At 36.9% G+C, this 12908-nt stretch overlaps 3 protein-coding genes across 9 annotated transcripts; all 3 read right to left on the reverse strand.

Annotated features, from left to right (window-relative positions):
• Positions 1 to 47: 47 nt before the first annotated feature.
• Positions 48 to 3837, reverse strand: LOC137713637 (agamous-like MADS-box protein AGL65). 4 transcript variants are annotated; one of them, XM_088684296.1, is made up of 13 exons: positions 3593 to 3730; positions 3127 to 3227; positions 2842 to 3027; positions 2631 to 2690; positions 2511 to 2529; positions 2314 to 2378; positions 2191 to 2206; positions 2033 to 2094; positions 1588 to 1684; positions 1250 to 1297; positions 995 to 1125; positions 466 to 889; positions 48 to 348 (listed from the first exon to the last, which is right to left on the reverse strand). In XM_088684296.1, exons 3-13 carry the CDS (start codon positions 3024 to 3026, stop codon positions 328 to 330), a joined length of 1128 nt encoding a protein of 375 aa, XP_088540422.1. In that variant the 5' UTR covers position 3027; positions 3127 to 3227; positions 3593 to 3730; the 3' UTR covers positions 48 to 327. The 4 variants fall into 4 exon arrangements, with proteins under 4 accessions (XP_088540422.1, XP_068309064.1, XP_088540421.1 ...); XM_068452963.2 differs by lacking the exon at positions 3127 to 3227 and having other exon boundaries at positions 3593 to 3837; XM_088684295.1 differs by having other exon boundaries at positions 2842 to 3263; positions 3593 to 3831.
• A 901-nt stretch (positions 3838 to 4738) lies between these two features.
• On the reverse strand, positions 4739 to 7146 carry LOC137713336 (uncharacterized). 4 transcript variants are annotated; one of them, XM_068452624.2, is made up of 5 exons: positions 6798 to 7145; positions 6175 to 6363; positions 5676 to 5914; positions 5269 to 5417; positions 4739 to 5126 (listed from the first exon to the last, which is right to left on the reverse strand). In XM_068452624.2, exons 2-5 carry the CDS (start codon positions 6360 to 6362, stop codon positions 4878 to 4880), a joined length of 825 nt encoding a protein of 274 aa, XP_068308725.2. In that variant the 5' UTR covers position 6363; positions 6798 to 7145; the 3' UTR covers positions 4739 to 4877. The 4 variants fall into 4 exon arrangements, with proteins under 4 accessions (XP_068308725.2, XP_068308727.2, XP_068308726.2 ...); XM_068452626.2 differs by having other exon boundaries at positions 5676 to 5936; positions 6175 to 7146; XM_068452625.2 differs by having other exon boundaries at positions 5676 to 5945; positions 6175 to 7146.
• A 1853-nt stretch (positions 7147 to 8999) lies between these two features.
• On the reverse strand, positions 9000 to 9973 carry LOC137711934 (putative calcium-binding protein CML47). The gene has a single exon (XM_068451089.2). The coding sequence runs from the start codon at positions 9849 to 9851 to the stop codon at positions 9213 to 9215; it is 639 nt and encodes a 212-aa protein (XP_068307190.1). The 5' UTR covers positions 9852 to 9973; the 3' UTR covers positions 9000 to 9212.
• Between the last annotated feature and the right edge of the window lie 2935 nt (positions 9974 to 12908).

Here is a 12908-nt window from a genome sequence, read left to right on the forward strand (position 1 = left end):
AGTTACAAAAAAGCTGTGGGCGAATATAATATAAATCACAAAGTAGCTCAAGCAATCCATCATGTTTGCTTTCATTTTCTATGAGTAATAGTTTACAAAAGTGGTGGATGCTCTGAATTAAGGAACCCAACGATATCAGTATACAGATGAACTATAATTCTATATGTCTTGTACAATACACACACACACACACACACACAGAGATTTAGTTTAATCCCCCAAGTAGCCTGTTAGCATCAATACATATCTTGGATTACTCTTTAGATTTCTAACTCATATCATTTGCTCGGTATGTGGCTCCCGTAAATCCTTTCAATATTTTGTCAGCTACAATCTCACGTTTGGTTGCTACAAGAGGCGAGCCGCAAGTCACCAATGGAACGATAAAATACATAGACCAATACTTTATCCATTATTTCATAAGCTTGCCGAAACAGAACGAAAAATATCGATGGAAGGACTCACCGGTTGGTAGGTATTCTCCTTGTACACAGCAATGCCGCTAGGCCCAGATGAAGAAAGCCAAGCATGCTGATCAGTTTCATACAAAGATGTTGGCAGTTCAAAGTTGCTACTTAGTTGATAGTCCACCGGATTTGCTGGTACGTTCTTTTCCATTTCATGCTTCAATTTCTGATCGTCTGGCACGTAAGAACTACAATATGATGGATAAGCATAATGCTTACCAGGTTCCGTACTTAAACAAGCATTAATGTCAAACTCATTTAAGCCACCGCCTCCTTCCATATTAGAAATTTGTCCCATAGTATCTAGTTGTACTGGATCACCGGCCTCAGATTGTTTGCTGGTGCTAGGGCTAGTGCTCGTCCCAGTGCCAAAGTAACTAGTATAATGTGGAACAGTGGCATTTGTAGAGCACTCCACACCTCTAGAGAGAGACACAGAGAGCATCATAGCATCGGTAATTTATCAGAAAGAAAGTTCTCAGGCATTAGGCTCTGTACTGGTGGATGCATAACAGCAATAGACTAACCTATGTGGAAGATAGTTCGGCTCATTCGGGAATATCATATGTTGATTGTTGCTATTGAAAAGCCAAGTTATAGGTTGAGCTTCTTGCATACCACCACCAACTAATAAGGACGAAGGCATTCCATTTTGAAACTTTGATACACAAAAATCAAGCTTCAAATTAGATAATATTAGAGAGAGAGAGAGAGAGAGAGAGAGAGAGAAAGAGTGAGAGAAAGAGAGAGAGCATTGTTTCATCAGCTAAAGTATTTATTACCTGGTTTGTGCAATCTAGTGATGTTAGTTGATGTTTTCCCAAATTTTCCTAACAAGTTTAGTTATCCAATATGTTAGCATCAATTCAATAGCCACCCGCGCATAAAGCAGGTAGAAAAAGTAGCAACTCAGGCGGATCAGGTAAGTCATGGCTACTTCAACTCACCATGACACCAAAACCAACCAAAGCCGTTTATCGATGATATATCACTGTTCATACTTCATCTTTTCTTTTCAGTTGTTTGGTAAACAAAACTGTAAACCCTTGTTGTTTTTCTTTCACATCGCAAGCCTTAGAATTTAGTATGCAATACTGTAACATGAAATACAAAATTATACCTTGCGTAGACAGGTTCGGTTGATTGATTCCTTAAGCATGTCTTCCATCTGCCTAAGCTGTTCAAGATTGTCAACCTTATCTGGGTCGCTCCAAAAGCTGAAAAAGTGGCAAGAGCTAGAATATCACATGGATTCTTTATATGCATATACCTTACTGATCAATGCATAGTTTAATATGCAATGGATCGCGATCATTTGTAGATTTAATGAAAAATTGAATAGAAAACTCGTCAAAATATATGTAATATAATCAAGAACACACAAGACAATTCAAACAGAAAGAGTTTTTATACAATTTCTTAGGGCCTGTACGAAAGTTATCCTTCTGCAGGTATATAGAAACTGAAGCACAAACATTTTCGAAACATACGGCACAACCCAAATTGACCATCATGACCAAAAAGACAAGGCAATACTTTAACAACTAAAAGCTCCAAAGGTGCACCTCAGTTTCTTATGGAGTTCTGTAAGTTGGGTTTGCAATACCGTTACTTGATGAGTCAGATCCTGCCAATAGCAATTTATCACAAGACATTAGTTGTCGTAGGTAAATTAAGAAATCGAAAAGCATTTATAATTCTATTGGTGGTAAAGAATATATACCTGAACTGTCTGAGAGCTGCAAGAAACAGAAGAGAAAAAGAACGTTACGAAACGGGCTGCATCAGATATTCCCATAGATTTCACTCAAAGGAAATGACAAATGTGATAAAAACAATCACATACCTTGAACTCATGAAATCTTGTACGTTAACGTCATGATCCAACTTCTTAAAAGTTTTTTTCAGTACCTATATCCACAAAAAGAACACCAAAACACAAGTATATAATGAATCAAGTGGCATAAGTTAGTTTTCGTTTAATACAACAAACGCAAGAGAAACAAATGTTCCCGTTTGAAATGCTATTTGCGAAAGTCTTACTTCGAGGCTCTCCAATTTCCTGTCAAAGACAAATGGACAAGTAGTTAGCTGTAATGCCATCCAAAATCAATCGAGCTAGAAAATGAGAAAATCCAAATCTTGTTGCAAGTATTGTAGTACCTCTTTGCCCTCTCCTGCGGAGTTAACTGCGCAAACTTTGAAACAATCCCTTCAAAATTACTGAGAATTTCATGAAAGCAAAGAAGCTATATTAACATATGATATAGAAAGTTCATTCGCTCCCTCTTTTAGTCTCATTCTAGTTATCTTATGCTAGTTTGTCTGCAAAATTGTGATCAAAGAACGAATGTAAACTTTCTGCTTACGATACCTGCGGTCCCCTTGGAAAATCGTAGGCCTTCCAGTGGGCGAAAACATGAGAAGGACAATATCTACATCACATAAGATTGACAACTCCTTAGCTTTCTTCAAGATTCCATTTCTCCGTTTTGAAAATGTAACCTGCCGGTTACCACTGCTCTCTAATTTCTTTATCTTTAACTTAACCCTTCCCATCCTGCAATCCAACAAGCAAACCCCTCGAAAGTCTTACGAAATGCCAACTGCGAAAACTTCTCGACACCCTTGTTTATTGTTGGAATGTACATCGACTCACTTTAGTTACACAACAACAATGCACTTCTCCAAATGCAGCTTTCATCCCAGGCACCAGAACTTGATAACCATTTATTCGAAAAGAACAATTCCACCCCAAATCTGATAAAATTAATTGTTTTTGCAGAAAAACAGAGCCTGCTTATCATATAAGCAGACAATCTCGTGAAATCAGAATGAAACCTTAAAATCCCAGAAAGAAAACGACCACCTAATGACAAATACAAATAAATTTCTGCAATCACAGACGCTGATAATTCACGAAATCATCAACAAAGAATTGATATAATCCACAAAAAGTGTGGACTTAGATGAGAAATATCATCAATCAATGGGAAAAGGTAACATTTTTATGAATATGGTAAAAAGGCAATTCAAAAAAAAATATACAGGGGAAGCCAGACAAAGCAATAACAGAGTAACATGGAGGGAAAGCAAGAAATGGGGTATTAAGATTGAAAGCTTACGAATTTGCACACGACAGGTCAAGCTGTGATTTCGGTCGTTAGAATGTGCAGAGCCACCACCAGAAATTTACTGCGGCAGAGAGAGAAACAGAGTGTGGAGAGAGAGAGAGAGAGGTGCAATGAACGGTGCGCTTTGTGAGTTTGCAGTGGCACCGAGAACGAAGAGGGGAAAAGAACAAAAATCTTGGGTTGGGAAGGTGAAGAGCTTCTCCACCAAGAAAGCCTACATGGCTGTCTTTGCGGTTAACATGGTAGGCGGGCCGAGTCGAGAAATTTGAGCTTTGTTCCAAGCCAATCACGTACTGTTACGCATTTTATATTGAAATATATGATTATGTTGAGATACCATATGGTAAAACGTGATTAGTTTGTAATAATGACAATGAGAAATACTAAGGAGACTTTTTAAAAGTGTAACTCTCCATAGATTTTTTGTCACCTCATATTTTCTGCATAATGTTTTATAATGTTGGAATAAAAATTGACGTTAAAGTATGAAGCAGCAAAAAATCTATAGAAAGTCTCATTTTAAAAGTGTCTTATTAGCATTTCTCAACGAAAATACTATTTCAAGTATATGAAAATCCTTCTCCGATGGTCGTGCATTTAATAACCTGCATTGCAAATTTCCAAAAAACTGGACTAACGTATATTTGTGTCCAAAAAGGTATTTAACATTTGTTTGATCAGTGTTTTGAAAAATGAGCCTTAAGGCATGTGTAGGCGGCCTTCGAGGTGGGGCGATGAGAAAAACACTTCTAATTAGAGAAAGTAAGCTTAAATTCGCTTAGGCATGGTCGAGGCGTGTCTAGGCACCTGAGGTATTAGTTGGGTTTTTTTTTACGATTAGACTTTCTCACTTATTGTGAAGAAATTGTTGATTATTCTTCTATAATGTTTGATTTCAACTCTATTATTGATTGAAAAATGCTAATCACACACTTATTTTTACCTTTCACACCCTTGTTAATTTTTGGTCATTGATCTTCTTTATTACGTTCGATTTGACGATTAAAATTTTGAGAGAGATGTGTGAGAAGTAAAAATTAGTTTATGGATTATATTATTTGTATATAATCGTATATAATATATATTAATAATTTTAGGTCCCGTGAGGCAAACCTCAAGTTTTGCGTAGACGGGCTATTCTTGAAACGCCTTAACTTCGTTTTCGCCTTTTAAAACATTAGTGTAGATTGAAAAAAATAGGTTACATTTATTAAAAAATTGAAGGGTGGTACTATGGGAATACCACCCTCACCGAATACTCAATTTCACACTTTCATTACAATGACAATGATTGAGAGAGATTTCTTTCAGCCTGAGAGTCAAAAGCTGCTGCTTCCTCTAATTCCTGCCTTGTCAACAGCCTAGTTGAGGGTACAAACTTTGTACTCGAGGTAGCTTCAATGGTGTCCGACCGTTCCGGTCTCACCGAGAATTGGGATCCGAGTGCCTCGACTGTTTTCTCAAGAAAAACTGATCTTGGGATGTAGTCTTTCATGCGGCATATGAATTCTAAATGATCTCTTGCCTGCAAAGGGAATAGATAGCATATCGGCATATTTAAGGTGTGGAAATTCACAGGCTTTTCTTCGGCTACGTGGGAAATACATGTTGAACCACAAAATTTAAAGGAACCACAGAAAAATAGATGCGACAACTTAATCACATACCAATCGATATTCAGGAACCCGTTTTGGATGCTTCAGGTATGCCATGTTCCTAACATCATAGTCCCATAGAAAGGAAGTGTGGTGGATCCACCGGTTTTTACTAATAGACTGAGCGTTCCCACCAAACTTGCGGTTTCCAAATACATAATCTGCAATCGGATGGGACCAAATATTTTGTCAGGGAAAAGTCGAAACACAAAACTAACATTTGATACCACACAGAAAGATCAGATAAAGAACCTCAAATCACATCCAGAAATTTCAAATCAAAATAGCAAGAAACAATAGGATTAACAGAAGAGGTAAGAAAAGGATACTAATCAGTCTAATAAACATTACAAACACATAATCTTACAAGCATAAAGCACCCTAGTAGACAGTAGCGTTAGAAAGGTTCGTTAAGTTACCATTTTCACGAAGTTGAAAATCAGCAAGTCCTTCAAACACTTTGCTGTAAACTAGGCTACTCCAGGATATTATAGGTCGAGGATATGGTTGCAAGCCAGGAACCGCATCCTTGTTGCATATGAAAGTGACAAATAGTGTATTTTGATCAACAGTAACAGTGCCACCTCCGGTAAACCTTCTAATGACAGGAATCTGGTCTCGTAACACCAAATCAATTTCAAGAAGCTCTGCAGGTTTTCTATGCAGAACATACACGGATCCTTTACAATCTCCAATACAAAAAACATACATAAATAAATAATAAAACTACAAACCTAAGAGAATGAACAGAGCCAGAATCATGTAATTCGGAAAATAAGTCTGCGATTGACCAAGCAATGACACTCTTACATTGGACAGTCCACGACAATATCATCCTACTTGATCGGAGATAGTATTCTAATACAGAGAACATACCAACTTAATCAATAGTGACAATGAGTAAGAAGCTCATCTTACCCCGAAACACCCATGACAATAGCGGGATCATTAGTTCCATCGTTTACAATGCACCAATTATGGGACGAGGTCCTAAGAAGTTGCTCCTCTAAATGAAGCTGTTGGAGAATGGGAATTCCTTTTAATTTGATAAGGTTCATGAGTGGAAGCCCAATGCTTCTTGCTTGAGGAGTAGTCATTGAAACCATCCTATCCATCAAATACACCCAACGAAAAGAACAAATCATCACAGAGAAATTGAAACTATACATTTTTCAACTGATTAAATTGTAAAAAATTCATCAAAAAGCTTCCATCTTGGAATTCTGATGTAAATTGGGTAACAGCATGCAACTGGGTTCTGCTTATTTCTCCTCTGACCAAGTTATAAATATATATACATACATATATATATATATATGTATACACACACATTTGCAGTATATTTCCGAAATAATTATCATAGAAACGAAAATCAAAATATGAACTTGTGTTTTCTTCTTTAGCCACACAATCTGACAATCAAAAGCAGATCAGAATACAATCGGACCATGGAAAATAGGCGGATCAAATTTCAATTGGGAAGGAAAAACCAACATACAATTAATAATATGGAAATCAAAGGTCAAAGATCTTATCTTTACCGGGACGAAAACAGGGCAACGAGACCGGGGAGCTGCCTCCGGTGGCCGAGAGAGACAGAGAGAGAGTTGATGACTTCTTGTATCTTCTTGTATTGCTGCTGCTGAAAGTCGCAGAGAGGGGTGTATCGCGGGAACGAAGAAACCTGGGCCAAAGAACTTCAGCCCAATTCTCTAGCTTTTTCCACTCAGCAACAAAGTGGACAGTGTTCCATTTGCTTGTTGGTCTGACTGAGGATGGTGGCTCATTATACTGAGGTTCGATAGGTGTCCGTGTGGACTCTATTTCACTTCGTTGTAGTTGTACATTATGCTCGAACACGATATGAAGGTTCTAAAAAATATTAAGCGCCAATCAAACAGCGAGTTAGGTAGGGGCCTAAGTAGAGTAGATGGATTTAATTTAATTCATTTTATAACATATAAATATGTGACTACTTACTTTATAAAAGAAACCGTACTTGTATTGAGAATTTTAAAAAGTTCAAGTTTAAGCAATTAAGGCTCTACATCATGAGAGACTAATGTAGCACAAATAAGAAAAACTCAAAACCAAATTAAAAAAATTCAATAATTCATAATCTAAAATTGACATCATCTTTCATCACAGATTAATCAAGATTCAATGAATCAACATATGTAAATGGGATCGTGCATCTAGAATTCAACGCTATTCAATTGCAGTATGAAGAAAATTAAAGATTAAAAGCTAAAAATAACCAAATAATGAGCCCAGACGATGGTGCGCAAGAGTTTAGTCGACGACAATTGCAAGAGACAGTGCAAGCAAAGTCAGAATCGACTTGAGCGAATGCAAGAGAGAGAGAGAACGCGCCTGTGTGGAGAGACAAGGAGAACCGAAACACGAAACAGCAATCGAAATAATGTGGGCTTTTTTTGGGTAGGTTATCCAGAAAATCCTTTTAACTTAATTAAAAAAATAAAATAAAATAATGGAACCCTAACCCAGGAACCACCTACCCACTGCTTAGGCCGCCTAGTTCGCCTAAGCGACCGCCTAGCGCCTACTCGATTTTCCTCTACGTTTTGGCCTAAATAGCATCCATCCTTCACCGCCCAACGCCTAGGCAGCCGCCTTACCCGATTTTTAGAACAGTGATGATAACTATTCTAACTAGCAACCATAGTTAGTAAATTCGCCATAACATTATACATATACTTACATTTTTTTTTTTTTCAAAAATACTTCTATTTTCCGTACACGTTTTAATGATTTTAATTATTTTTTTTTTAATTGCAAAGTATAATATATTTACGTACATATGTTTCATTTTTAATACACATTATTTTCACACATTATTAATAATACAAATAAAATTCACATATTTCAAACGTATTTTAAACATCTAAAACTACATTAACGAAACCCTCTTTGTCAATCAAAAGAAGGTGAAAAGACATCTTTGTCTTATATCACAACAAAAAAAATTAAGGACAGTAACGCAATTTCACAAAATAAAATTTCGCTGTTTTTTTTAAACCTCACTTACATGTAAGTTTATCATCTCTAATTTAAAAAATCAAAAATTAAAAATTAAAAACAACCTCTCTCCCACTCTCCTCACTCCCACGTTCTCTCTCACACTCTTCATTTCTCCTTCAATTTTAGTAAAATATTTCACACGCTTTGTGTGTGGGCATATACTAGTATTTTTTAAAGAAAATAAATAATTAATTAAAGTAAATAAATATTAAAATTTTACAAATTCCCGAATTTTTCTAATGTGGGCCTATAGATGTAATTACATTTCAGGTATTATATTCGTTTTGTATTTTACAAACCATGCTAACAATGCCTTTTCCACACGGTAGAATTTATACATCACACTACAATACGATAACTACTCTCACTACTCCTTTTCACATGGTCAAAGTTGTACATTATTCTCCAACATGATAATTACTCTCACTAGAAGTGCCTTTTCACATCATCGAAGTTGTAAAACACTAGAACCTTGAGCCTTAAATTGGACACGACAACTTTGAGCACCAACGTTTACACTGGACACTACCACTTTACGCACAAAGATTGTTACTTTTGCAAAGTTAGTGTAATACTACGAGAATGTGGAGTATTGTCTCACGTCGGAAAGTTAAAAAAGATTACTGACCATTCATTTTCTTCATTACAGATTATCGAGCTTTGATTGTCTTAGTATTACTTCATGGTACTAGTGCAAATGGTTTGCTGCGCAATCTTATTTATTTTTCCAATTTCATCGGTTTTCATATATTTACAAGTTCATAAAAACAGCAGTCTAGTTGATTTCGAAACATCAAAAGCAGAAGAGGGGGGAGGGGGGGGGGGAGAGAGAGGGAGAGAGAGAGAGAGAGAGAGAGAGAGAACGGAGAAAGGTGTGAGTGGCCTAGAATTTGAGAGCATTTTATGTTGTGAACTCAGCAGAAGCTGTTTTCCATGAGTTTAACAAACTCATCGAAATCTATGCGTCCATCTCCGTCAACATCAAATGCCTTGATCATCCGTTTGCATTCCACTTCCGAAGCTTCAACGAAACCCAATACAGAGAGAACCTTCATTAGCTCACCTGCATCAATGAAGCCGTCCTCGTTCTCATCAAACACGCGAAAAGCTTCTTTTACTTCCTCCAAGCTCGGGTCATCCTCAAACAAATCAGCAATCTCCTTCGACCCGAGTCTCCCCTCACTTAATGTTCCTAGTGTCTCCATCACTAGTCCTAGTTCTCCTACACACAGATTCTTCTCGCCATCTGCAACATTTTCGTGAATGTAACTAATCTCCGCGGCCTGAACTGGAGGGACTTGATCAGGACTTGTAGTTATAGAGTTGGTTTCAACTCCTTCGGATGGTTTGTGATAACATACGTTCTCGTCAGTGCAACTTCTTTGGATCACGGGCTTAATCTGCATAACATCGCAAAGGAAGCATAAAAACAAGTAGCGTAAATTCGAGTTGAAGTGCAGTACAAGGAGCCAGTTAAGAATGATTAGGACTAAGAGAAGTGCAAGAAGCGAAGCGGGGCTGCATCCGAGCCCATCGCTCATCGCCTTGTCCATGACCGGTGGATAAAATCTAGAGAGTCAAAAGAGAGAGTGCTTAATTAGGCCGCTAGTCGCTTAACTGCGATTCGAAAGTCTTGAGAGACTTGAAAGTTGAGTGTGGAAACCAGAACTGAGTTTGATTTATAATATATAGAGCTAAAGAATTTACTTAATTAATTTCCAAGAAATTGTGTGAAAGGAAAGGAAGTTTCAACCAAATTAATAGCATCCATAGTCACATCGTAAACTAAGGGGAGTTGTTGTACTCTACTTCTTTGTTAATTTATTAGGCATTAGGGTCGTCATCTCGTGGAAATTTCCAGGTATTTGCATGCTTGTTATTTGCATGCAGGAGCGGCCGCAATTGCACAGAAATGTCGAGTGTGAAAAGGAAATAAGTAGTTAAATTATTCTCTCAAAGTCTTCGTCTACGGAAGACTTTTGAGTATATGATATTAGTCTCGATACTTATTGATACGTGTTTTATATAAGATTTAATCGTTATATATAATTATTAAATTTTTATTTACAAAATTTGATTGTTAATTTTTTGGATCACTCAATTGTACCATTTAAAAAGAATTACACAATATATAGGTCATCAGAGATTAATTTAATTACTTTTTTAGTCAATTTATTAAAACAAAGAGAATAAAAAATTATAAAAAAAAGGTATATGTCATGTGGTTCACGTGCCTGTCACGTGTTTGTGGTTTTTTTATTTGGACAACTCTGTCGTGACTTGGTTGTCCACGTTTCTGCTGTTGAGGAGACACAGCTAGAGAGAATGGGCATTTGAGGAAGAAGGAAGGAAGGAAATGGGGTCAATTGGTAATAAATTCCACTACAAGACAAACGACAATGGGGTCAATTAACAAATAAGAAGAATTGATAATGGTCCTTTCTACCCTCCCAGATTACAAAGAGCCCTTTAGAGGCAAAAGAGGCGGGAACCGCCCTTCATCTCCACTCAGAGCAGTTTCACCGTGGGCAATAGCCTGATGGATTGGCTCTCAAACAGGGCTAGATAGCCCGAGCAATGAGGTCCAGTGTGTGCTGGCAATTGAGCCCTAGCGAGCCTGAGGGAGAGGCCTGACACGAGTAGCTAGCCCGAAGGTCACGTGACGCAAGGCTGACGTTTGGGTGATGTCATCCACGTTTTATATATTTTTTGCGTCAGGCACATGTCGTCCGACAAGGTTTCAAACTTAGGGCCCGCGGAGCGTTTCAGAAATGTTACCGTTGGGGAGGTCACGTTGCTTCCCCACGTCCGTTGGATTTCAACGACAACAATTTATGGACCGTTGGATTTCCAACGGTAAAAAAAATTTAAAAACCTTTTTTAATTTAAGCCGTTGGATATGAGATCAATGGTCCACGTTATTCGGCTTTATAAATTAAAAAAAACAGTTTAAAATTTTGAAATGTTACCGTTGTGCCACATGGCACAATCTGAAGTGTTGAAATTCAAATTTTTTTTTAATCCAACGACTGAGATTAATTATGTGAATAAAAAATTAAAAAATTAATAAAAATCTGAAAATAAAAATTGAGAAATAAAAAAAAAAAATGATTTTACTTTTCTATAAATACCTTCTCATTATCTTCTACCTTATACCACAATTTCATATTTTGTCAACTAGTTTTTAACTACATTCCTATCTTTCTCTCAAAGTTTCAATCCAATTTTTTTCCAACAAAATGACTAATGATGAAGATACGAATTGGACGCTTATTGAAGATGTTACGTTGAGTTATAGCTGGGTTGAAGTTACTCATGATTTGATTACAGGTAATGAGATGAAGTTCCAAGAAATGCGGAGTCTTATTCATGTCAATTATCTTGAGAAAATTAGTGGGAAAAGAACTAAAGAATCGATGTCCAATCGTTGAAGAATACTCAACTAATCATTTAGTATGTGGAGGCTAATCATTTAGTATGTGGAGAGACGCATTGGCACAAGCTAGTAGTAATCTTCGAAGTGGGGAAAATTTAGCAGATTAGGTAACAATATATTATTAAAAATCTTATCCGAAATTACAAATAATATTATTTTGTAAATAAAAAAAATACTATTATTTTATTGCTTATTAACAGGACTACTTAGTGTAGAGGTGGAGATGTAAAAGGCAATTACTGTTCATTAAGGGCAGTTACTGTTTATTGGGTGGATTAAATAGTGAATAGCCCTAGAGGGCCTTAGCAACGGTGGAGTTGCTCTCAAGGACCAAACCGCGCCACCACCCCGACCCCCCGGCAGTTTCGAGTAGCGGGGAAGCTCACCGCCGAAACCTCTCGCCTCCACTCTTATCAATATAGACCTCGTCGTCATCGACGTGACTGCCATTGCCTGTTTCGAAAAAGAGCTCACGGTTCCTTCTTCTTTTAATAATTACAACCCGTGAAGTTTTTTGTACAGCGTGAAGCAGTGCTGGGAAAAGGCAGAGAAGATCAAGGGCGGAATTAGAAATTTATTAATGGGTAGGTAGCTAAAGTTATTAGCTAAGTATCTTTAAAAGAGATGTCAAAAGGTCCATATGAGCAGTTAATAAAAATAACAAAAATATTTTTAACCGAACCAAAATTGACGTGGCATGATATAGATTGGCAACCATCTTCCTTGCTGCCAAAATTGATGGTTTAAAAAAAAAAAAAAGTTAATTATTAAACATTTTAAACATTTTATAATTTTTCTTATATTAAAACATATATTATGATAGTTTAATGTAACAAGGGTGCCACTTAGTACTACGGTCTAGTGGTATTCCTCTTCACTTGTAAGTGAGAGGTCTTAGGTTCAATTCTAGTCAAAGGCGAATTTGAACCACATTATTACTAACCCATTGTAAGGCTAAGCCCACCATCTCTCCCTTAGTGTAGATAATATCGATTGTTCGGAAAAAAAATATATAACATATCGGGTGGTAGGGATGGCAACGATTCAGTTTGGGGATGAAAATTATATCCATCCCTATAACTATGAAAATTAACTATATCCATAACCGCAAATTAACCATAATCATACCCACCGGATAACAGATTCCTCATCGGTTAACGGTTATATCCATCTT

This window comes from Pyrus communis, chromosome 14, assembly GCF_041283825.1.
Source record: "Pyrus communis isolate YQ-2024b chromosome 14, ASM4128382v1, whole genome shotgun sequence".
NCBI lineage: Eukaryota > Viridiplantae > Streptophyta > Magnoliopsida > Rosales > Rosaceae > Pyrus > Pyrus communis.

What these genes read in the sequence shown, in the direction of transcription:
- LOC137713637 (XM_068452963.2), bottom strand. Translation starts at nt 3,026, where the DNA reads ATGGGAAGGGTTAAGTTAAAGATAAAGAAATTAGAGAGCAGTGGTAAC. An exon ending in ATTTTCCAAGGGGACCGCAG is followed by an intron (nt 2,691 to 2,841) that starts GTATCGTAAGCA and finishes TGAAATTCTCAG; the next exon opens with TAATTTTGAAGGGATTGTTT. An exon ending in ACCGAACCTGTCTACGCAAG is followed by an intron (nt 1,298 to 1,587) that starts GTATAATTTTGT and finishes TAAACTTGTTAG; the next exon opens with GAAAATTTGGGAAAACATCA.
- LOC137711934 (XM_068451089.2), bottom strand. Translation starts at nt 9,851, where the DNA reads ATGGACAAGGCGATGAGCGATGGGCTCGGATGCAGCCCCGCTTCGCTT.
- LOC137713336 (XM_068452623.2), bottom strand. Translation starts at nt 6,425, where the DNA reads ATGTATAGTTTCAATTTCTCTGTGATGATTTGTTCTTTTCGTTGGGTG. An exon ending in ATTGTCATGGGTGTTTCGGG is followed by an intron (nt 5,915 to 6,174) that starts GTAAGATGAGCT and finishes TGTTCTGCATAG; the next exon opens with AAAACCTGCAGAGCTTCTTG. An exon ending in GGGTTCCTGAATATCGATTG is followed by an intron (nt 5,127 to 5,268) that starts GTATGTGATTAA and finishes TTCCCTTTGCAG; the next exon opens with GCAAGAGATCATTTAGAATT.